The 23,550-nt window shown below is 38.4% G+C and overlaps 1 protein-coding gene across 1 annotated transcript in view; it reads left to right on the top strand.

The window, feature by feature from the left end:
• The window catches only part of LOC112148414 (transmembrane protein 132D), a gene marked incomplete in the record, with an annotated part of 25,162 nt that extends 2,315 nt beyond the window's left edge, over positions 1-22,847 (top strand). The window contains 8 exon segments of the mRNA XM_036213637.1: positions 3,016-3,892; positions 10,036-10,173; positions 14,724-14,916; positions 16,361-16,504; positions 19,832-20,037; positions 20,253-20,517; positions 20,659-20,850; positions 20,941-22,847. Coding sequence (XP_036069530.1) covers positions 3,016-3,892; positions 10,036-10,173; positions 14,724-14,916; positions 16,361-16,504; positions 19,832-20,037; positions 20,253-20,517; positions 20,659-20,850; positions 20,941-22,254 — 3,329 coding nt within the window.
• Between the last annotated feature and the right edge of the window lie 703 nt (positions 22,848-23,550).

Here is a 23,550-nt window from a genome sequence, read left to right as displayed (position 1 = left end):
TTTTTTTTTTTTTTTACTGTGTTGACACAGAGATCCAGTTTATATTTACTCAAAACGGTGTCGTTGCCAGTTCTGGTATTAATCAGCACATCTGTCGCCGTGAAGGCTGCTAGGCTAAGCCCCGGCAATCCAGACTCTATCTCCAGCCTCTCTGTTGTGCAGCCTGTCGCCCACTCAGCGAACATGACTGACGCTCTTGACTGTGAAGGGAAGGAGGGGAAAAAAAAAAAAAGCTACGTCTGAGAGCTGCGGGCTGACATGATTGTGACATGCACGGCACACTCATTGCTTTGTGAACTGTCAGCCCATCTTGAAGGCTTTTTTTCCGGGATAGATGAGTGAGGGTGAAAAGCAGAAGAGAACATGATGGGAAGGCTCATCAAGTGCCATGAGTCATGAGAGGATGCAATAAATGATTTTGACAGAAAAAAGCTTCAAATGTATCTAACTAGGTGAAGTGTTCAGTGATAAACTTTTTAATGTGGTTATTTTCAGAATGCATCGACAAACTAGGAGCAGGCTTTTTAGTCTTTGTTTGCCTATTCAAAGGAAACAGAGAGGTGTGTTGTGTCATAAACTCTCGGGGCAGAACAATCCTCCCCTCTTGACAAAACAAAGTCAAGCTGGCTGTGGTAATCTTCATAACACTACACAGGATTTTGATGTGGACACACGATGTCCAGATGACCTTTCTATTAAGCCACACACTTACCATTAACCTCTGAGGGCACATAAGTGAGTATTTATTTTGCCGGTTTGCTTAAATGAAAATGCTTATACGAGTAGTACTTAAAAGTCACCTTTAAATCCTGGAATTCCCTGAACTGCTCAACGTAAAGCACCTGAAAGCCTCGCTTTTGGAAACGACATTTTCTGTTTTCTATCATGTTCCAAAATAGACTAAATCCGCTTGATGACAATTTGAGAAAAAGGCCTTTCGTAAATATTGAGATGGAGAATATGTACGCGTTTAGGGCTTGAGCAAGAGGATATATGCTATGTTTATAAAACACATCACTCTCCTTTACTGAGCTAAACCATAATTCCTCAGTGGCATTGAGGTAGAGTGTCTGCCCTTAAACTAGAAGGTTGTGCGTTCAAAACCATGGTCAAGTCACACCAAAGAATCCATGTTTTGGAGTATTAAGAGGTTGGATTGGGGGTGGTTAACCCAACAAATGGTTTCTGTGCACGGCTGTGTCTGCACTCCCCCAGGGGAAGGGTCACATGTGTAGAATACATTTCATATATCCAGTTGTGTGACGACTTAACTTTAAGCACTGGGTTTGTTCTGTGCTCAGTCTGGCTTTTTAGAGTGAATTTTTTTTACAGTTTGCTCCATCCACCTCGTCTTCTGTTTTCCTGCTCAAACACCTGAAACTTAAGTGTGCCATAATAAAACCTGTGCAGAGGATATGTGATCATGTAGAGAGATGGAGAAATGTGCTGAGCTGGGTTAGCACTGTCATTGTTGAAGTTGCTCGTCTACTTTCTCACAGATGATCAATTTGACTTTTCAAAGAACCACTCCAATTAAAATGTTGTTTTTGGTGTTTTTAATGTGTTCTTGTAGCATTTTTAGGACATATATAAAATCAATTAAGAGTTTATGAATATTTCTTTATTCAAATTGTGAATCAGGAGCAGATGCAAAATGGTGTTGAAAAGCTTCTAGTTGTAAAAGCTACAATCAAGTTCCCTACTCTGCCCATTATGATGCTTTCCCTTGCAGATGTCTAGATCCATGTTTGTCTTTGTTTTCCTCATCTGAGCAGCCATTTGGCTCAAACTGTGCGGCTGGATAGCTCCAATATTGCACATCATTTTGTGTTGCACCGCTGATGCTAGCTTGAAGTTGTGAGGAGCTGTAAGCTAGCGGCAAAGAGTGTAAACAAAAGGATGATGGGAAATGAAGCTGGCTCACTCTGGTAAAACAGTTTCGCTCACAACTCAGAGACAATTTTTTTTAACGAACTACTACAGCTCTGCAGAAACTATGTTCTAGAAAACTATTTTTAAACATATTTTGGCTAAAAACGGCCTAATCATAATTAAAAGACAACTGGGAGTGCTTTAGAAAAAGATCAAAAGGTGACTGGAGTGGGGCTTTAACCAAATGTTTACAATTTTGACTAAATATAAATGCTGTAAAAACTGCAGGGGGAGTGTTTTAAATTCATATATGTGTCTATCTTTTTAATTTGTATGCTTTTGAGCAGCTTTGGTGCAAAAAAAGTCAATTTGTGATATTTTCTTACAATTAAACCTCTATCTGAATTTTTTTATTATAACATTTTTAACACTTTAAACTCTTAGTACATCTAAGAACTTGAAATGTAAAAATGTATTTTCTATTTTTCAATTCTTAAAATCCTTAAATTACTCTTCAAAAGAAAGTTTTCCTTGAAAACTGGGTATAGTTTGTACTAGTATGACTAACTCCTCACTATTGTTTTCAAAAACAAATATGGGCCATTTCTGGGCCACAAAAAAGTTCCAATTATCAAACTGAAGGAATCGGACTTTCTCTTGAAGAGATTTGCATGTGTTTTTCCTCTGGATCAATTTTTTTTTTATTAACTGAGAGGTCAGAGGCTTGTTCATCAGATGCACTTGTCAGGAAACAAACAAAAAAAAAAAACAGCTGTTCAGCCTCCGTTCAATAGCTTTAATACCATGCCATCACAAGGTGCCCATTGGGAGTTCCATTATGATATTGACAATCAAAATTGGATCCACGATGTTTTGCAAGTTCATATCTTCTGTCAGACTATGTTGAGGACAAAGCTTAAGGCATAAGATTAAGCTCAGAAGCCCTTTTAATTCTTTGATGTCCCACTCAGCTGATCAGTTGGCCTTGGTTGGCCTCATTGCTATGGTATTTTTGTGTTTTATTTTATTGTAAAATACAAATTACATTTTATTTATGCTCAAAAAAAGCACAGCTTTGAAATGGGATGATCCTATAGCTCCATATGAACACGTTCACTGAGATTCTGTGTTTTTATCTTACAGATTTGTCAAGTAAGGAAGTGACTGACAGTAGAAGTCCAGTGCCTTTCCCTGTCCATCTGCCCGTCAGCTACGAGGTGTGGGATGCAGACTACCTCATCCTTAAGGAGGCAGGGCAGGACTTAATGAGGAACTCCAGCATGCAGAGTCACACTCAGCCCTTTGTTATTTTAAGAGCCAGCCGCCAGCCAGCTGTCAATGCCACCTATGGCACCATGTCCACGGAGCGCCTCGTGCCTCTGGATCTGGTCCAGTCCGTGCAGCTCTTCAATGCCCCAGATGTCTTTACATTTAACTGGAAAATCCAGGCCTTTGTGTTGACGCCTCGGGTTTTTTCCTCCAAGCCCAAAGTGCGGATCCTCTTCTATGTTGCAGGAAGGGACTGGGTCAGGGGGGAGGGAGCTGTGGATGAGCTACCATGTGTGACAGTGTATGCTTTCTGGCAAACCCAAGAAGTGAGGGGCTCCTGTGCCCTTGGAGGTGAGAGGGGGACTTGCATGGCTGAACTGGCCCCTGCGCCTGGCTGGTTTGCTCCAGGGTTGGAGGGCACCAGCAGGGAGAGACAGGATCCATCTGCAGGGAACCCTGTTGAACTGTACTACCAGGCTCGACCTAAAGTAAACGGGAGATGTAATTCTGAGGATGGAAGTCGATGGGGGGCCCCACTGCAGCAGACAGAGTTTGCTCCTGTGACTCCTATGCAGAGGATCGGAAGCGTACGTCTTCTACAAGTACCTAAGGGCATGGCGACCCTTTCCCGACTAAAGCTCGGAAACGCCATCGTCATAAGGACGTCCTCCAAACCTTTGAAGAAGACGGACATTGCCACGTTCTACATCCTCATGGCCAGCTCGGCTCAGCTGACGAACTTCACTCTCAGGTAAAAATCCGATTTTGCTTTACAGTTTTCAGAGACGAGGAGCATCAGAGGCCTCATTTGAGCTCCCTACTCATTAGCAAAAAACTCAGACTCACACTGTTTTATTCATCTTCTCCACATCTTGCACAAATCCTGCAGCACCAAAAATAGGGCCATATTAAGGGCAACCAGATAAAGCGTGGATTATGGCATTTCTCTGAAAATATCATAGTGGTTTTTCTGAGCAATGTGGTAGATTATTTGCTTGAGCGCAGCCTGATGACATTAAGGGCTGTTTCAGCTGCAGGAGTCATCAAGATTGACATGGATCAAATCAAGTCACGCGCGACTTGTTACTCCTAAAGAGTATACTCGCTGTGCTTTATCTGTGGGCTTTGTGAAAACCACATCACTTACAGGCTTATGTTCTCACCCTGCGATGCAGGACATTCCTATTCGACTGGAAATGAGGGTTTATCTTACTATCTGCAAGGTTTATTTCCCTGGATTTCTTAGTGAAGCAGGCATCATATTTTAAGGAGGTTGCCTGCAGGCTAAATCATCCAAAAGTAAAAAAATCATCAACTATCTGCACCTGCAAAACTGAAAGTGATCTAATTTATTCCACCTTGCTCCCCCTCTTTTGTCAATGCTTTTAATGGTCATCCGCAGTCTTTGTCGTCATCATTGTACAGAGATCAAATAGCAAAGCAAAATCTGTCCAGGTTACCTGTCAGAACAGACAAGCCAAGATTTGCACAAACCTAATTAAAATATGACTTTTTTCCCCCCACTAGTATTATTGCAGACACTATCTGTTTTACTGGTGAGTAATGATGTGTCAGGAGGCTTGAAATGCTTTTTATCCAAGCAGTCTCAGAAAATAATTTGGTTTGTTTGTGCATGTCATAAATCAGGGGTTTTTGAGCAACGGCCATGAAGGTGTCCCTGTTTAATGCTGAACATACAAGAAAGCACATAAAGACCCTAAAAAAAGAAAAAAAAAAGTGAGCTGGTGCTTTGGCATCTGTCCTCGTAGATTTAAAAGTGCTGCAACAACCAATCAATAGTTCTCGAAAAATGAATCCATTTCGAGCGACTTCCACTTTGGCTTGCTCAAACATGCTTCAGTGGAGGTGAACAGGTGAGGAGACAGTCAAGGATTATTAACTCTATTTTTCAGTCCAATTGTGAGAACTTGGAGAGGTAAATATTGACTGAGAGCATGTTCGCTTTTCCTCCTCCTATCTTTTAGCAATTCTTAAAAAAAAAAAAAAGAAGTGGAGCTTTTTTTTTTTTAGTATATCAAGACATTGGAATCACTGGACTTAGATCAGTAGCTGCACATTTGTATATTAAAAAGGCTAATCCATGCATATGTATTAATTTTCTGGTTTGCTTTTCTCGCTGTCACTTTAATTTAAAAGAAGAATTGAAGCCCACAACACAAACTTTATTTCCCCTCCTCGTCCTGTCAGTTGTTATCATTGCTGCTCTAACTCCTTCACTTAGTCACCCAAAAAGAACAAGAATTAAGAGCTGCATTACCAACTCTGGCGTCCCCTTCCTCTCTTCTTTACATTCTTCCTCCCAGCAACCCTTAATCCATATTTCATGCCCGTCCTGCTCTGTCCTCAGCTCAAAGCTGCTCCCATCCTTGCCTTGGAAGATTGGCGAATCTTGGAGCCGCCTAATAAACTTGATGACTAAACTCTGCATTTCCATTTTGCATGCCGTAAGCACAATGCGCTCATTGTTTCTTTCAGTGGCATGGGCAGTAACACATCGCTGCCCTAACCTAGGCTCATCTGCACATAAACAAGCGCTCTACGGTGCAGGCCTCAACAGCTGTTTGTCGGCTCCATTGCTGCTTGGATGTCCCATTAAGCCAAGCTTAATAATCTTCCATTAGCATGATAAACCCCCTTTAGTGATGTATACAGAGTCCACAGACACACAAATTTGAAGATGGCTGAGAAAAAGATAAGCCACACTTGCCAATCATGTGAGGTTTGGCTGAGGGCGTAAAGTGCTTTAAAGTGCCTCGTGCAATAACAGCAGATTACTCGTTTGCATGAGAAGTTGACAGTCAGAAGAAGAAGACGAAATCTCCTTTTGCTTTTTGTCTTTGCAGATAATTGGAAATAGCTTGTCTCTTTAAAAGTTTTAATCCAAGGTAGCAGATTGACATTAGTTGACATTGAGCTTCTGGATCTATCTGACACTGTCTCCATAAGCTTTTCAACCAGGGAATCTAATCATTCATCTGTGTACCAAATAGGGCTTTTACATCCGTTCTGAGAGCCGTAGTGCCAGCCATCTGGCAGGAGCGTTGGCATGAAAGTCTCGTCAACTCCCTGAACTGCTCCATAAGTACGATAAGCACGTTGCTGATGGCTGGCCATCAGACTGGCTAAACGGTGGACATTTGCCTACATAATTAATGAATGCATCTGCTTCTGATTGCACGGGGTTCACTGGTGGTGCCGTGGCCCCGCAGCAAAGTAAAACATGGAAATTATTATGGAGAATTTGTCTGAGATCTTCAGTAGCATCCTCATGGCAACTATGGGGGCGTTCTCGCCATTCTGCCATGTGACATGGAGATGTTTTTCAGGCTGAAACTCTGTTGTGATTGTTATTTTAGAAGAATTGTGGAGGGAAACTGGAAGATTGTAAAAACCTGAGACGATACATGCAGGGATGTAAATGAAGGGAGGTAAGAGTATGCTGAATTTAAGGCAACACTGCCACTCTTTGCTTCCCTGGTCAGGAGTGGGATGGATAGCAGGTGTAGCACCTGAGAGCTGCTTTCACATGCGATGTCAGCTTAGGTTTCCACAGCCATCCATCTTCTCTGCCCCGGTGCTTCCCTCTGCCCGCTGCCACCTCCAGGTCTGCTAACTAAGACCATGGAGACTAGTTTCTGCTCCCAGCCACTCAAAAGAAAAATACCTCTCCTTTTCGCAGGGGATTCTCTTTTTTCTTATTTTTACATGGGAGAAGCTCAAAGAAGGAAAAAAAGGGACTTCAGTAAAGCCCTCTTGTTACTGCCACTTTTTATTAGCTAGACCTTGACTTTCTCAGCTCAATACACAGAGGTGTTTAATCATGACAGGGCATGCTACTCAGAGGCCATTACTAGATTAACAATCCACTTGATTTTTCTCATTAGTACACTGAATATGTCACCTGTCTTACATTACTGATTATAGGGAATTAATTGTGGGCTATTCCTTTTAGAACACGGGAGTCACAGTCACACACCTATTATTATTCTAGTCAAAAGAAGTTCAGACAAACTAATAAAGGAATTAAGAGGAAGTAAATGATGAAAGTTGTCAATATTTATGTATGTTGCAGTCGTTTGTGAAAACTAAATTGACCCTTTTTTGTTTTAATGCATTCAATGACAAATCATTTATTTTTTCTTCACTTTTTTGGACATTTGTTTTATCTTGAAGTTTTTTTTTCAATTTCTAAAATGTAACGTTGCTCTGTTATTTTGATCTTGAATATGTTTTTGAGTTGTTGTGAATGGTAAATACTTGTATAGTGCTTTTCTACCTTCCTCAAACACCCAAAGCGCTTTACAGTCACAGACTCATTCACCCATTCACACACATTTACAAACTGATGGTTTCTCTGCTGCTAAACAGTGGCACCAACCCTGCACCAGGGGCAATGTGGGGTTCAGTGTCTTGCCCAAGGACACTTCAACACATGGGCAGGCAAAGTGGGAAATGAACCTGCAATCTTCCGATTGGGAGTTGACCGCCCTACTGCTGGACCACAGCTGCCTCAAATAACTGATTTGCACTTCAGGGCCACCGTACAAAACTAATCTGGACATTGAAGACGTATTTGGAAACATCTAATGTAAAAAATCCAATGTTATTATGCAAATAGCGATAATTTCCTGTTTCTTCTTTTGTTACTTTTTTTCAACATTTCATTTGAATTTCTGGAAATTTAGTTTTCTGAAATTTTTCCTTTTTTTAAATTATGTGTTGGTTTGTGGAATTTAATTTGATTTATAATATGTGAGCTTACATTTTTTGTATCATTTTTTTTATTTTTTAATTGGCACTGTGATTTTTTAAAATGCTTTTGCAATGTTGATGTAATTTGCACTTCAGGGCCACCGTAGATTTGTGATTATTATGGCGCATATCTAGTATTTTTCTGTTGAAATGACTGACAAATGTCAGCATCCAGACAGCGATGTCCACCTTCTTCATGCGTTTCATTTTTAACATTTTCGTTTTAATTTCTGGAAATTATTCTTGTTTTTGAAATATTTTTCTTTTTTAAAGAAACTGAAAAGGGCAGGTACTATCTTTTACCTACCTGTTTCTATTTTTTATAGTGTCTTGTTCTTTTATATTTCATTTTGGTTTCTGTAGATAGTTTTTGCTTTTTGAAACTTTTCACTTTTTTGATATTCTGTTTTTATTTCTGAATTGTTTTGCCCTTTTTAATTTTAATCTTTAATATGTTTTTGAATTGAGTTGTGTGATTTGCACTTCAGGGCCACCGTACAAATACCTTTAGAACACATTTTTATCAAAATGCCAGCTGTAATTGGACATTTTTTGGGTCTTTCTGTTGCCTTTAACAGGCAGCTTTCATTTTGCTATTGGCCCAAGCTAATCTGCAGCCCCTCACATCTAAGCCCTGTGTTTTTACTCATTTGAAGCAGACTGTGTGCTTCCCTTTTTTTCTGTTGTTGCCTCTGCTGCCTCCAGAGAACCCTTTGACTGATAACAATTACCCTTTCCTGCTCTCCTCTGTTAGACACTCCCATTCACACAGAAGCGCCTTTCAATTACTGAAATTAAAGGGAGCACCTTGGCAACGATAATGCCCTCCCTTCCTGTTTTATTTGCTCTTCATAGTTAAGGGTCGTCAAAGAGAAGCTAACTCTGCGGCAAAGGTCAAATCTTAGACTTTAGCTAAATGACCTGCAAGAGTTTATTAAGTGTGCTTTGACTGTAATTGTGGCATCTTTCCATCTGCATTTGACACCGAAAGGGTTTTAACAAGCCAAGTCATTGCAGTGGGTGCTTTTTTTTCCTTGTGTGTGCTCTTAGTGAGCGTGTGTTAATCAAAGGAATGAGTTTCTGCAGGGAGCAGGTGGAAACAGGCAGTCTCCATGGTAATGATGCTCATCCTACTCAGTTTCATTTTTTTTTTTTTAACTAGTGAGCTCTTTATCTATGGGAGCAGGAAGCAGCCACATTTGTTTGCTCAGTTAATAACTAATAATATGTTTCGCGACAGGACTGGGCTCAAATAAGGGGTCACTTCCTCTGAGATTACAGGATGAATCGGTAAACCCAGTAACAACCCGCGTTTCAATCAGGAACTAATACAAGTCTGAATTTTATTTTGCTTTGGTGATCTGGGCGGCTGCTTTCGCTTCTGCGACTGGTCAACAACAAGTGAAATGCTGGAATTGCTCCTGTTCTTATCATAGATTATTTCCTCTGAGACTCATAATGCGCTCAACACTTGTTCTTATCTTAAAGATTGAGAGATAAACCGCGCAGCTTTACATGCAGATGAAAACCCGAAGATTTACATGTGAACACTTTGCATGGACGATTCGACCCAACTTGTTTGTGTTGCAGTGAGGGAGACTTAGACGAGCTTTGTGAAAATAACTTAAGAAGCAAAATATATTGATTTCCATCACTGCAACAGTCAACTGGATTTATTTTGCAATTTCACTTGTGTGCCTTTTTTCTGCTCTTTGCAATTGTTACAGAGGAGTATCTCATTAAAAATTTGACCCACTGCAAGCTGCTTATACTAGCGAAAGCCTACTGAACATATCTATCTGCTGGCATGAAGCAAACCATTTGCATATTAGAGACCCGGACAATCCACTAGAGCATTTTATAGGACAAGAAATGAGAACATGTTTTCTTTACTACCCCAGTTGAATAGAAGATCATTATTAGCACCAATAATTACATTTTTCCTTTTTTAAATTCTGCTATCTTTTCCATAGCTGTGCTTTTCTTCATTAAACCCTAAAAGATGATACTGGATTTAAAGTGATATGTGCATAAAATGGGAACTTTAAGTCTAAAAGTGGATGTGCATAAATATTTAAAAACAAAATGTACATTGTTTTTGACCTTTATACTTCTTTACAGAGCATCAGTTAAGAAAGGTGTGACCTTTCGAACTGCAACACCCAGTAACTCTTTGCTGTGGGACATCACTTTGGACATGGATGCAGATGGAGCCATTGCAGTTCTTTGCAAGAGAAAGGCTCCAATACCTGGAAAAAGGTACGTATTGATCCTGCTCTGAACTCCAGGTCATCTAAAGGAGAGGATTTTTGTGCACAAGACTAAAAGAGCGTTTTTGCTGTTCGATATTTGTCCTTAAAAGTCGGCAGGAAATGTAGTAGCTTTGAGCTAAACTAAAGAGACATTGATAGTACAGCTGTACTCATAGGAACACTGCTCAAATCTTTATGTCTTCTATGGACATGTAATAGGAGACCCAAGAAGTGCAGAACACTTTCTACACCACATTTTTATTTGCCCAAACTAAACTCTTAAGGCTTCTAAGAATGACTAAATCTCATTAAGCAGGGCTTGAATATCTTCTCAATGTCTTTTCTAGTTTAGCCGCTTCATTCCATTGAACTGAGACAGTCTGAGTTCATTTAAGGTTAAAGTATCTAATTTTTATTTTAAAAATTTGGATTATGAAGTTGTGCTCTTTGCTCACAGACAAAAAGTCAATATTATTAAAAAGTCAAGAATGCTTTACTAACTTTGAGCATTTTACATCTTTTCAAATTATCCATTTGAAAATATGTGTTAATAAATATAGTGGTAAAGGTGAGGATCATTTTGTCAGTCTGCTGTTTATATTGGTATTCATAATTAATATCAAGGACTTTTCAAGCAAAGTTCAAATTTGTAGAATATTTTAAAATATCAGTGTTTGTGCTTCTTCAGCACCACGGACAGCAACCTGATTTTAATATTTAACCTTGTCTGGACAAGAAGCGTCAAAACTACAGTTAAAAGTGAAGTTTATCCAACCAAAAAACTCCTAATCGATGCAGCAATGTATAATACACCAGACTGACATGCTACTCGTGCAGTCCATTAGTCACTGCATGCTGGACATAGAGACCAGCTGTTAGGGGTTTGCTTTTGTCGTGTCGTTTTCACCCTGAGAACATGTACAGCTATCATCAACCTTGCAACCATCGCTCAGTCTACCAAGCTGTCCATTTTTGTTTGGTGTTCCAGAGAGATAACATTATCTGATTAACACTAAAGTAGGTCAGCTTAGGCCAATGATGTCAGCAAAATACAGGACAAACTGTGAAGGCAACTGAAAAAAAAAAGAAGAGCAAAACTGTGTTTCCAAACAAAGTAATTATCTATTTAATTACTTAATTTCCAGACATAAGCAGATTTTACAGATTAAACAATCTATACAAATTTCGTTGAGCTAATTTCAGAACAGGAGATGCAGCGTAAAAAGTTAAAGAACGTCTGCAAGTTTCTCATCAATAAATTAGGCTGGACAAGTTTTTATTAACTTTTTAGGATTTTGGGACACTTCCAAAATAATTTATATCTAATATAATACATTTTATACCATATAAATTATATTACTAATATTGGTATATATTGATAAAAAACAAATAATTCTTTATTGGGTGCATTTATTGTCACCTATCTTTTTCTACATTAAAAGTTAACAGATTGTCATGCACAAGATGATAAACAAATTTAAAACAGAGCTTATTTCTGAATATTTCCTCTGACATTTGATCATCTAAAGTTGTAATTCACCTGTGAATCTGTTTGCAGTGCTGGATATTTGCATGTTTTAAAAAAGAAATGCTTTCATAACAAGAAAACAAACCGACTTTTCTAAATCTTTATCATTATTACAATAGTCCAGGTTTTCTTGTCTCTACAGAAAAGGTCAGTTTATTAAAAATGTATGAGATATTTTATGCAAGATAGCTGCTTTAGAATCAGCAATTATATTGACCTCCTATGAGCATCGGGAGATAGGTTTTGGTGGTTATTCTCTAAAATATGATAAAACTCGAGTAATTTCATTTCTCACTTGTTATCTTGCCAGCTTTGGGGATAGTTGTTATCAGTACATAAAGATGTTGTTTTACTCTGGGGTGAAGCAGCTTGGCTTGGGATGTTCTGTCAGACAAACCACAGGCTGTGGACACTTGCTCGTGATATGGTTGATATCAAGCCTTATGTATGACAGAAGGGCGGAGCCTGACTGAAGCCATTATCTTATGGATATCTGTGTTAATGCAGAATTAAGGGGATGTACTGTTCAAGCTATCTTCTTTTAATACTTGACCAGAATGCGATTACCATCTTTAAATCTCAGGTCTCGGAGCAATATGCTACAATGATTAAATTACAACAAATCTCTTTCTTGACCTTAATAAAAAGCATTTGTTTACGGTGTTGTTTGGCTTAGAACTTAATAAAGGATTAGTAAATATGATTTCCAATTCCACATTGTTGTTTATCTTGTGCACAGAAGTGAGTAGTATGCAGGTCATGCTCGTGCAGTAAAAAGGGCTTACTGTGTGTCGGCACAACCCTGACAATGATTTATACACACACATTGCAGTCAGTCTGATAATGTCCATGTGGTTATGTGCATGCTTATTGTGTTTCGGTGCACCGATACATCTTTTCTATAGTTCAGTGCCAAGAAATAAAATCCAGAATACAAACTCGGGGCGTGAGAGAAAATTGAATCAGGAGTCTTTTCTTGCTAGCAACACTGAGGGGCAGTTAAAAGTTGGAGTTTGGTTTGCAGGATGGCCTTTTCTAGGACCAATTCCACACTTGTGTAATAGATAGACACTCAAGAGCAAGGAGTGCAGTAGAATTCAAGAGTAATTTTCAGATTTATTATTTTTGTCTGTTTTATTTTCATTTATTTGGTATCTTTGGTTCCAAAATTCCTATATATTACCAGGGCTCTGCAACCTGAGGCTCCAGAGCCACATGTGACTCTTTGACTCCTCCATTATGACTCTCTGGTTGAAGAAAAAAAAGTTTTACATTCTATAAAGTAAATGTAAAGTAAAAATAAGTACAAAATAACATAATTGATCAGTCTACAAAATACCTGACAACAGTAATCATAATTCTCCAATAATCTAGTAAGGGGTTTCATTTCTTGGTTTAACAAAGTCAAACTAAAACATTTTGACATATTTTGAGTGCCGTTTGCCAAACAAAATTTGTCAGAGTCCAATAAGCACAACCATTATTCATACTTGACAGATTATTAGGTGGATTTCCTTTCTTCTTAGCAAATTCAATGATTTAGAGTGCACCGTATGTTAAAAAATAAAGCCAAGGTTATTTAATTATCTCATATTTATTTTTGTTCATTACAAATTTCTGCCTGAGATGCATTTCAAACAGTAAAATAAATAAATCACTGCTGACACTTCACCACCTACTACTTAGTACATTTGCTGAATTTGAGGTGCAGCATGATGTCTTTTATTTTGAAAGGTAATCATAAGAATCTCCGTCAGAAGTTATAAACTATTTCATATTAAAAAAAGAAATACTATTTTGTGACTATGCTTGTTTTATTTATAAAAAAAAAGAAACAAACAAACAAAAAGAAAGAATTCATGTATATTTACCAAAATAATAATAATAACATAATTACAAAGCAGTGCATTTCTCAAAAGGGTTAAATAAGACTTTGTGGCTCCTTCTGAGTTATGGTCAGTGAGAAATTGACCCAAATGATTCTTTAGGTATTTAGGTTTCGGACCCCTGTATATTGCTAGGAAAAAAAAAAAAAAAACTAAAATAATGAGGATAAATCATGTAAGAAAATTTTAAAGAACTCTCAAGAAAGCAGATCTCTCTGAGAAACTATGGAATGGCGAGAGGTTTAAAATACATGTGAAATTTAAGAACATGTGATAATAATGGTTTAAATATGAGTCTGAGGACATTATTTTTCTGAATAAAAGGTCAAGTCTTCTGTAATTGTGCTATTTATTAGATCAGCAATATTGGCTAAAACTAGAACGACTTAATAGATTCTAGGTAAAGCTCCTGAAAAAAAGTTAATAATATTAACACATAAATGTTGTAGGTAAAATGTGTATTTTTTTCTGTTAAAGATGAGAAAGAATTTATGGAAATTAAGACAAAATAAGAATAATTGATTATTTATTGCGCACATAATGGATTTTTGATAACCACTTAAATCCTCTGAGGCATGAACTGCACTAATAAAAAAGCAATTTCTGCACAAAAGACCTAGTGTTCCTTTTGCTAGTATACACAGCCACTGATCTGAAAGGTTTCCATAAAAATCAAACATGGTCACCATCTCAAACTTGAAAGTTTCTAAACAAAGTATCATAAAAAAATACATTAAAAATTATTCTATTCTATTCTATTCTATTCTATTGGTTAATACCAGGGATGCAATGATTCAATTTTCCTCACAATTTGAGGGTCACAGTTTTAGTAAATGTTTGTGTATTAATGAATAAATTAATGAAATTGTTTATTTTAAGCATTCAGGTAATTCATAAAATAACATCTAACATTATTAATCACAAAAACAAAAAAATCTAAGAATTCAAAGAAAGTCATTTTTCAATTAAAAATGTATTAAATGTAATAAAACGATTTAGCATGTGTTTGATACTAGACATAAGCAAATGTCTGCAGCAGGACAGAACGATTCACTTTCCTCACGGATCGGTTCAGTGTTGTAACAGACGGTTTGGTTTTAAACCAAGAACTGTATTGAACACTCATCTCTGCTTCCACTCCAGGCTTGACAGCAGCCTGTTTGAGGTGCTTCAGATGGACTTCGAGGTGGAGGAACTGAGTAGTCCTCTTGACAGTCAGGTGATCATCTGGAAGCTGGAGCTGCCGTCTGCATCCAAAAACCTGGCCAAAACGGAAGGGGCCATGAGAATCTACACCACTCAGAGAGACTTTGTTGGTCTGGCTCCTCTTGTGATGGTGAGTTTCACGTCAAATGTTCACTTCCCACCTAGTCTTGGTTAAATCCAGCCGGATGTACAGAACAGCATCACTAATAATAACTGCATCCTTTAAGCATCGGAGCATGAACAAATCTCAGAATGCTTTTTCTCTCATCTGTTCTCATCCCGTTTTTTTTATATTCGTTTTGTATTGTTTGATAATAGGCTTCTATTTTGAGCTAAGTGTGACCCTGTGTTACAAACCACAGACAAGCTGCAGCCTGTTTTTGGTGCTGCTCCGCTCATTTCGGTTGTGTAATATGTGGTCATCCTCTGCTCCGAACAGCTGCTTCATGTGCTGCTATTCTGGTGCCTCTTTATGATGCTACAGTTCCTCTATAATTAATCCATGACATAATCCACACCCACCACCAAACACCGAACATTACAGCTTATTGAATATCAATGCTGAATGAATGAGTTGACACCTGTCTGACCTTACAGTGTGAAATAATGACAGGAATTTTACATTTCCTTGATTGCACAATACAATTAGAACAAGCGACTTGTTTAAATTAAAAGGCAATTCAATTCATATTTAGTCTTAAATCAGTTTATTTAACACATTTTTAAATCTTTTTCATTATAATTAGGAAAAAACGTGAATATGTAGAGCTTTATTCGTTGCAGTCTTTTGCCCTAATCAAAACAATTAAAGTGATAATTCATGTTATTTATTAATTTATAAATATATTAGCTTCATATAGATGATGAGCTTTGGTTTTCTTTTCCTGACTGGATTATTTAGCACTTTGTCACTTTGCAAACACACAGAAAAAGACTCCAGTCTATAAAGGGAGTCATAATGCTCCTATCTCATACTCATCACACATAAATCTGTGTAAACAAAAACTGGGATCTTTTCAGTCATGTTGCCAGTATGGGAGGTGCTCTTATTTTTCCTTCAGTGATTCACTTTCAACTTGACACATTTCTACATTTAACTCATCTGATTCCTTCAGCAAAGTATGTGCGAGAAACTTTAAAAGTTGCCTTTAGCCTAAATGTTTAAACACATTTTTTTGATCAAATCATCATCTCTGCATGAGCGGACATCTGTCAGCTCCACTTACAGAAGGCTCCGCACTGCATAGATGTAGGGCTCATTCTTAGTTTGAATCCTTGCATGTTTGGCCTTGTTTAAACCCATACAGCATCGCTTAAAGGAAGATGCCTGAGCAGAGAAATCCCAGATTAGACTACCGTCCGCGTGTTGACCCAGCTTTCTCTTTGCCTCTGCTCTGCCCTCCTTCAGTAGGGAATTGGCCTTTTTATTTCTCCAGGACTGCTGGCTTAGAACGCCAAATGCCCTGTTTATTTGTACTTTACTTATATGAAGTTGGTAACTTCACAAAATAAAATAACAGACTGTCTTGTTGTAAAAAACAAAGATTAATTGTTGTTTATAAATGACCCTGCAGGACACGGAGGTCGTGAACACAGCAGTGCTGACTGGAAAAAAGGTTGTGATGCCCGTGAGGACGGTAGCAGTGGAAGAAGACGGAGCAGTTACCGATGTGTCCGACTACACAGACTGCAGCTCCACTGATGAAGATGTCCTCAAGGTAGAATGTCCTCTTCCTCAAATGAGGACGATGTGAGACAAAAAGGAAGCAGACAAAATAACAAACTATTATAACCTCAATATTTATTATTCAATGTCAGATTGCCTTTAAAGAAGTAAAAACATATCTGCAGATGGGTAAAAACATTTTTATGACCATGAAATCTTTTACTAAAATCCCACTTCATCATCTTTTGATCTATTAAAAAAGCATTTCTAGTAGTTTTTATTTTTATTTTTTATGATTATGTCATTTTTAGCCAAAATCAATAAACTTAAAAAACCTTTACCTCCATCCTGAGAACATTGCTAAAAGAGCATGTTAAAAACACTAAAAACCCAATATTAATTGAGCGAGTATTTACATTTTTTTTTAAATAAAACACAAATGTATGCAATAACTGTACAGATATGTGTTTTTTGTATTGTTTGTCAGTTTAATGCATTCTTTCATTAATTTGATCCATCATTGTTGACAAGTTTGGGTGCTATGTCAAAGGATTTACCAAAAACCCACCTGTTTTCATTTTTTCATTTTTATTTTTTCCAGTCAAATGAACATCATCATTACAGCACATAAGCTTTTAAAACTGCAAATCTTCTCATCACACCTAACCTCAGGGAACCAGTGTCCTTAGATCCTGACACGTACGCCTTTTTCTGCTGCAGAACTGAGAAAGGCTCACCGACAGAAGCCAGCTGTGTTTACGGAGGAAGTTGAAAAACAGGCTTCTACACCTTTAGGTCAAAGGTCCTGATCACTATCAGAAGACCAGCGTTTAACATAGAAAAGCTTAGAATACCAGCTCATCGTAACACTAGGTTAATCTAAAGTAGGATTAACTAGACTGAGACATCTTGGCCATAAGCAAATGTAATTTCCCCGATGACAGTTTTTGACAGTTAAGGATAATAGGAGCAGACGTTAGTTGGCAAAAAGACGCTATAATAAAAGAATGTCAAAGATGTTCTTTTTTTACCTGTTGGGATCATTTTGGTTTCTGTCAGATTTTATATGCTACTTAACCTTCTTAATGTGAAATCTCACCTAAGAAATGTTAATTTTGTAGTTGGTGAGCGATCTACAGAGAGCTGATGTGACATCACGTGGGCAGGCTGTGAAAAGAGAGGATTTTTTAACAGTCCTAAAGTGATGAAACATTTAAAAATGCAAAAACACACTTCACTTGAGTTTTCAGAACCCATTTCAGTTTTCCTAAACTGAAAACATTTGTATCAACTCTGAACTTAATGTGACAAGAACCCAATTTCCCCCCTGAGAATTAAAATATTAATTTTGAATATTTTCCTCAAGTAAAGCTCGTTTTGGCTGCAAGATCTTCACATCTTTAAATATCATTATAGTTAGACCGGTTGGTGTTCTGGTTTTAGTCGACCTTTAATACTTGTGAATTTTAAATCATGTTACAAACAAATGCCTTTTTTAAACAATGAAATCAAGCAGGGATTTTCTCTGAAACATAATGAGATTTTGATGCGGGTGACCGAACAAATCACACACTGGAACAGGATTTGTTTTTAGCTCCTGCTTCATCTCGCAACTATTACTTTTGTACAAATGGAGACAGAATAGTGGATTTCTGAGAGTGTCAACAAAAATGTATGTGTGTCTATTTTCGAAATCAAAAGTGTACTCATCTGATGAGTATCATTTAGTCATAATAATAATCAAAAAAATGTAATAATCGCTTTTAACACATTGGGGCTTGAATTTATCTCTGGCTATTAAAAAAAATCCCTTATGTTTTTGGTTTTAAGTAGCTGCACAATGAAGGTCATTTTGGAGCAGATGTGGTTTGATCCATGTTTGCATCAATAGGCGACAAAAAAGTTTTTCTGCTGCCAAACTAAAGATTGCCAGAATGTTTTTCAATACTTTTTTTGATTTTTATAATGTTTTTTCTTAACAAATGTATTAGTGTACACTGATTTATTTATCATGTTAATCATTAAGTTAAATAAAATGCTTTTAGTTACTTGACTCTATTCACATGCATACAATATTCCTAGTAGAAAACACAGGAATTGTACCAAATGTCTTTAGGGATATCACTTTTACACATCTATAAAATAATACTTAGGGACTCTTTGACATGATGTATAGTTTTCTAACACTATATTGTTTAGTTATAAGGCATTTTTATTAAGTATTTCTCACACAAATGTAAGGGAGACATGAGGCTTGTCAACATCTCATTTATTTCCAGATCGCCATGGAGATCCTGATGAAAGTTCACCATGTTATAGATACAGACTGGATGGAACTATTTTATTTGAGTTTAATTTAGAAAACTCTGTTTTATCATGAAGAAATGTGTATATCCATCAGAAAATATCTGACATACTCCTCACTCTTGTAAAGCAAATCTGTAATGCAGATAATCTCCGCAAAATATATTATAAAAAAAAAACAAAAAAACATTTTATTTCAAATATGACCTTATTCCAGCTAAGCTAATCAGAAAATCCCTTTTAACATAGAAGCGCCCCATTCTGGGTATGAGCTTACCCGGGAAAATAAGACTGGAATATTGGCAAATGTTGTCAATGGATTTATTTTGCTACTGCAAACACAAAAAAACAAGCAATCTAAAACAATAAACTGTTAATTTGCTGAATTTGATTTCATTTCTCATATGGTTTTCTGGGAGAAATGTGTTTTCAAGGGTCAATTCCAGAGAGAGAGAAAAAGCCAAGAAGCAGTGATTTGGGTGCATGATCAAAATCCATGTATATGCAACCGAAAAATCCTCTGACATCCTGTTTATGCAGCTCCATCAGCTCCTGATTGAATTTCAATGTCATGTATCCACCGTATCCGAGAGGCTGCTTACAGAGCCAAAGAAGACTTCCTGGCATGTGCCCTGAAATGTTCATGAGATCTTGGGGTGGCTGTGGAAAAACTTCCAAAAGTCACTTTTGAAATTAAGCTGTAATGAATGCACTTGGGTAGAGGACTGATGTCAGCACTGCACCACATGATATTTGGATTACCATAAAACCGCAATGCTGCCTCTTCTTAATGCTTCGGACTGGTGATCATCGCAGTAGTTTATTACATTCATCTGACATTACTGTGGTAACATGCAGTGCATAACTGCTGCCAGGCCATTTGTTGTGGTAAGAAAGGTCTATTTGTTACAACTCTGACTTTTATGGGAATATTTTATTATTTTTTGTCATTGGTTAGGAGGCTAAAATTTTCTTTCAGGGACAGCCCTCTCACTCTGAGTTTAAAACAAAAAATGTTGACACAACTGCTCTTTGTATATTTCTTCTATTTTTTTTTCTTTTATTAATCTCTCAGGTGTCGGACAGGTGCGATTATGTTTTTTTAAATGGCAAGGAAATCAAAGGCAAGGTGAAGATGGTGGTAAACTTCACCTACAGCTACCTGAGCGCTCAGCTGGAACTAAACGTGTGGATGCCTCAGCTCCCTCTCCAGATTGAGTTGTCAGACTCAGAGCTGAGCCAGATCAAAAGCTGGAGAGTGCCCATACTGACTTCAAAAAGGTGGGATACATTTGTTTAGCATACCCCCCCCCCCTTTCTTTTTTATTTTGGAATAATTCAGTTTGAATAAAAGGAAAATATATCTCCTTGTGGATTTGCGGGTTGATCTCTCTTATGGGAATATCTGTGTGTTTCAGTCAGAGACATGGTTTAGTTTTTTAAGTATGGAAAGGTAAGAGTTACATCTTATGTGCCTTCCTGTGTTTTCATCCCAGATCTGGCTGGAACAGCGATGAAGCCCAGCAGAAGGGGAAAGGGTGCATGCTTCAGCTTCAGCATGCACTTGTGCGAGTGCTGACTTATTTTGTGGCAGAGCAAGAAGATGCAAGAGATCCTGTAGCCTATTTCCTCGGCTCTGACTGGCAGATGGATGTAACAAGGTTGGTCCGGTACTTCATGAAGGTGGAGGATACACGCATCGCACGGCTTCATGAAGGAAGGATCCTGTCAGGTCGAGACTTTGGGACTACAACCATCCAGGTAATCCATGAAAAAGTGGTTTATATCATTCGTTATAGACAAACACATCTGAGTTGTGAAAGAGTAATTTTCTTTTGTTCAAGTGTCAAAGAACCTAATATGAATCCTCGGTTCACTTTGTCTTTCATAAATCTCTAACAGGTATTTTCACCATTCTCCAATGCCGTCTTGGCCAGGACAACTGTCAGAGTTGTGGACGAAAAGGTTAGCATCACAGAGTTAGGGGTACAACTGGTCACTGACCTTTCTATGACTCTGCAACGCAGCCCAGGAAGTAACAGGGCAATTTTGGCTACAGTTACTACACAAGAGGTTCTACAAAATCCCAAAGAGGTAAGGTTCATTTAATAGTTTACATCTCATAGGGAAAAGTTTTGTTTTGAAATATTTTTTAAACTTGAATCATGTTTCTTTCCCTCATAGGAAGCTTTGGTCAGTGCCTGGTTACAGTTCAGCGATGGCAACCAGACACCCCTTGACATTTATGATCCGGCCTTCCACCGTGTGACGGTAGCATCGTTGGATCAAGGGGTGGTCTCAGTGAAGGGCAAACCTCCAGTCGTGGTGGCAGAAGGAGAGGGTGAAGGAGTCCTGGTTAGAGTCGAGATGTCCATCTGTGAGGACTGCCAAAAGTCGAAACGCAAAAGTACTGTGGCCGTAGGCAATGGCAGCCTCAAGGTCAAGTTTCAAGTGAACACCCGGCGGCCAGCTGGCAATACCCGCAGCCTTGACCGAGGCACAGTTGGCAACAAAGACAACAGCAGTGACTACGGGAGTGATGTGGTTGATGTAAGGCAAAGAAAGCCGTCGCAAGATCTTCCAGCACAGACGTCGATCTCCAACAAAGAAGAGAGTGCCAATCAAAAGATCACGACCACTATGAAGTCTACAGAAAGATCCCTGATAACCAGCGGCAGTCTTGGAGGAGTTGGCAAAGCCAGGAATTCAGGCTTCACTGGCAGTACCGCCAGTGTGGTAGACTTTACACTCATGAAAAGCCCGGAAGACACCGGAAAGGGATATAATTCAGAAAATTTGATACTGGAGGATATGAACACTGTTAACTTTACAAGTACTGTGAAAGCTCCTGGGAATCTAGTAAACTACAACTTTCCTACCAAGGGGGAGACACCAGAACAAGAGGCAGTGGAGGTAGACATTGGTGGTGAGGAAGTCCTGGCTAACAGGCCCTTAACAGACTTAGAGATTGGCATGTATGCTCTCTTGGGAGTCTTTTGTCTGGCGATTTTAGTGTTTCTAGTGAACTGTATTTCATATGTCGTTAAATTCAAGCATAAAAAGCCTCCCTCTCATGGCCAGGAACCCACTGGGCACAGACATGACTGGGTATGGCTCGGCACAGACGCCGAGCTGGTGATGACTGTGCCCGGCAGCCCTGTCCAGCAGGACTCCCAGACCACCACCACTGTGATAGACATTGGGCCTGACAAGACTGCCACTCTTTCCAGGAGGCCCAGCTGCCTGGCCTCTGTGACAGACTCTCCCCTCAGCTGTGCGGGCTTGCAAAGAAGCAAACCCATGCACACTGAGTCCCTTCATTCACCCACCAGCAAAAGAAAGAGAGTCCAGTTCACAACTTTCTCCACGCTGGAACGCCAGCATTCGCCCCATCTGTCATCTAAGGAAAATGGCCATGGTATCCACTGGGTTGGGAAGGAAGAGAGCTGTTGGGAGGAACCTAAAGTGCCCATCACAGAGCCTGGGGATCAGTTGTAATGAACCAGATCAGACCTCACATGTACAGTAGATGTGGCTTTGATCACCTCAATGCCTTTGCCAAGAACATATGATTTTGTAAAATGCCCACTCCACAATTCATTGCCTATTACAGCCTTTTACATGTACATGTACTGTATATTGTACATATCTCCTGTCAGAGAGTGAATTTGTGTGATGTTTTCATATCGCTGACCAGATGTATTCTTATTCACACAATACGTCAAGCCACAAGATGTAAAATGCTGCATGTGGATATTTCAGTCTCAACATTTTTGCACTCAGAAGCTAACGTGTCTATAAAGTCCAAAGATGTTAAAAACATGCGTTTTAAATAAGTTATTAGTTATAAGACAGAGGGTGGTCTAAAAAATATCAACTTTACACAGAATTAAGCTCACATGGTAAACGATGACCAATTAAAATAGGTGTTTTTTTTAAAGAATGCTTGATTTATTTATTTTTTTGGTGGGGGGAATTTTCAAATTTTTGAATGGCTGCAAGTAAAGCTGTGTTCACACTGGGTGTGTGGCGCATTAGAAATCCCGCTTGCAGCATATGGTGTTCACACTGTAAATGTACAGTTACAGTTATAGGCAATGCACTAGTTAATGTACTAACAGTTGGAAGAGGCTTGGTGCGAAACATTGAATTGGTGCAAATCTTCCTCTGGGCTTTTTCTTTCTCAGCTCCATCTCGATATATGAGAGACTTTTTGTCTAGCTGGGCACAAACCGCAGTTATGAATTTCTCCTTCGATTTCAAACCGGTTGGCACTTCAATGATTTGAAGAGAAAACTACCCATCCGTCTACTACCAAATTTGAGTCCCTGGTTGATCAAAGGTATACCGTTCTAACTTTCAGAACATGTTTAATAACCGTTGTTTTTTTTTCATAGAGCCCGAGAACATATTTAAAAACATGCACGAATCCAAGAGTTTTGAACACAGAAGCCCGAAACATAGACTTTTTATTGAAAGCGGTCACTTGAACACGTGTTTCCAAGCCCGATGTGAACGTAGCATAGGGCATCCAGGGTGGAAAACAATGTAATCTAGGATAACCTGGGGATTTATTTCTTTGATTTTTGTTGTTCCACAAATAGGTCTTGTGCAAAAAACATACAGGGTTATTGCAAAACTTTTATTTCAAAGTTTTTTTAGGATTTCTGTTGAAACAACACGACCGGTCAGTTTTCTCCAGATGTTTTCTCCATTAAAAACTCCTGAAAGTGTTGAGATCCACCACTTAAAAGGACAGTCTGAGAGGTGATATAGATCTTTTGTAGCCTAAAG

This window comes from Oryzias melastigma, linkage group LG9 (genome assembly GCF_002922805.2).
Source record: "Oryzias melastigma strain HK-1 linkage group LG9, ASM292280v2, whole genome shotgun sequence".
NCBI lineage: Eukaryota > Metazoa > Chordata > Actinopteri > Beloniformes > Adrianichthyidae > Oryzias > Oryzias melastigma.
The sequence above is the reverse complement of the archived record's forward strand: the minus strand, read 5'-3'. Positions and strand labels throughout refer to the sequence as shown.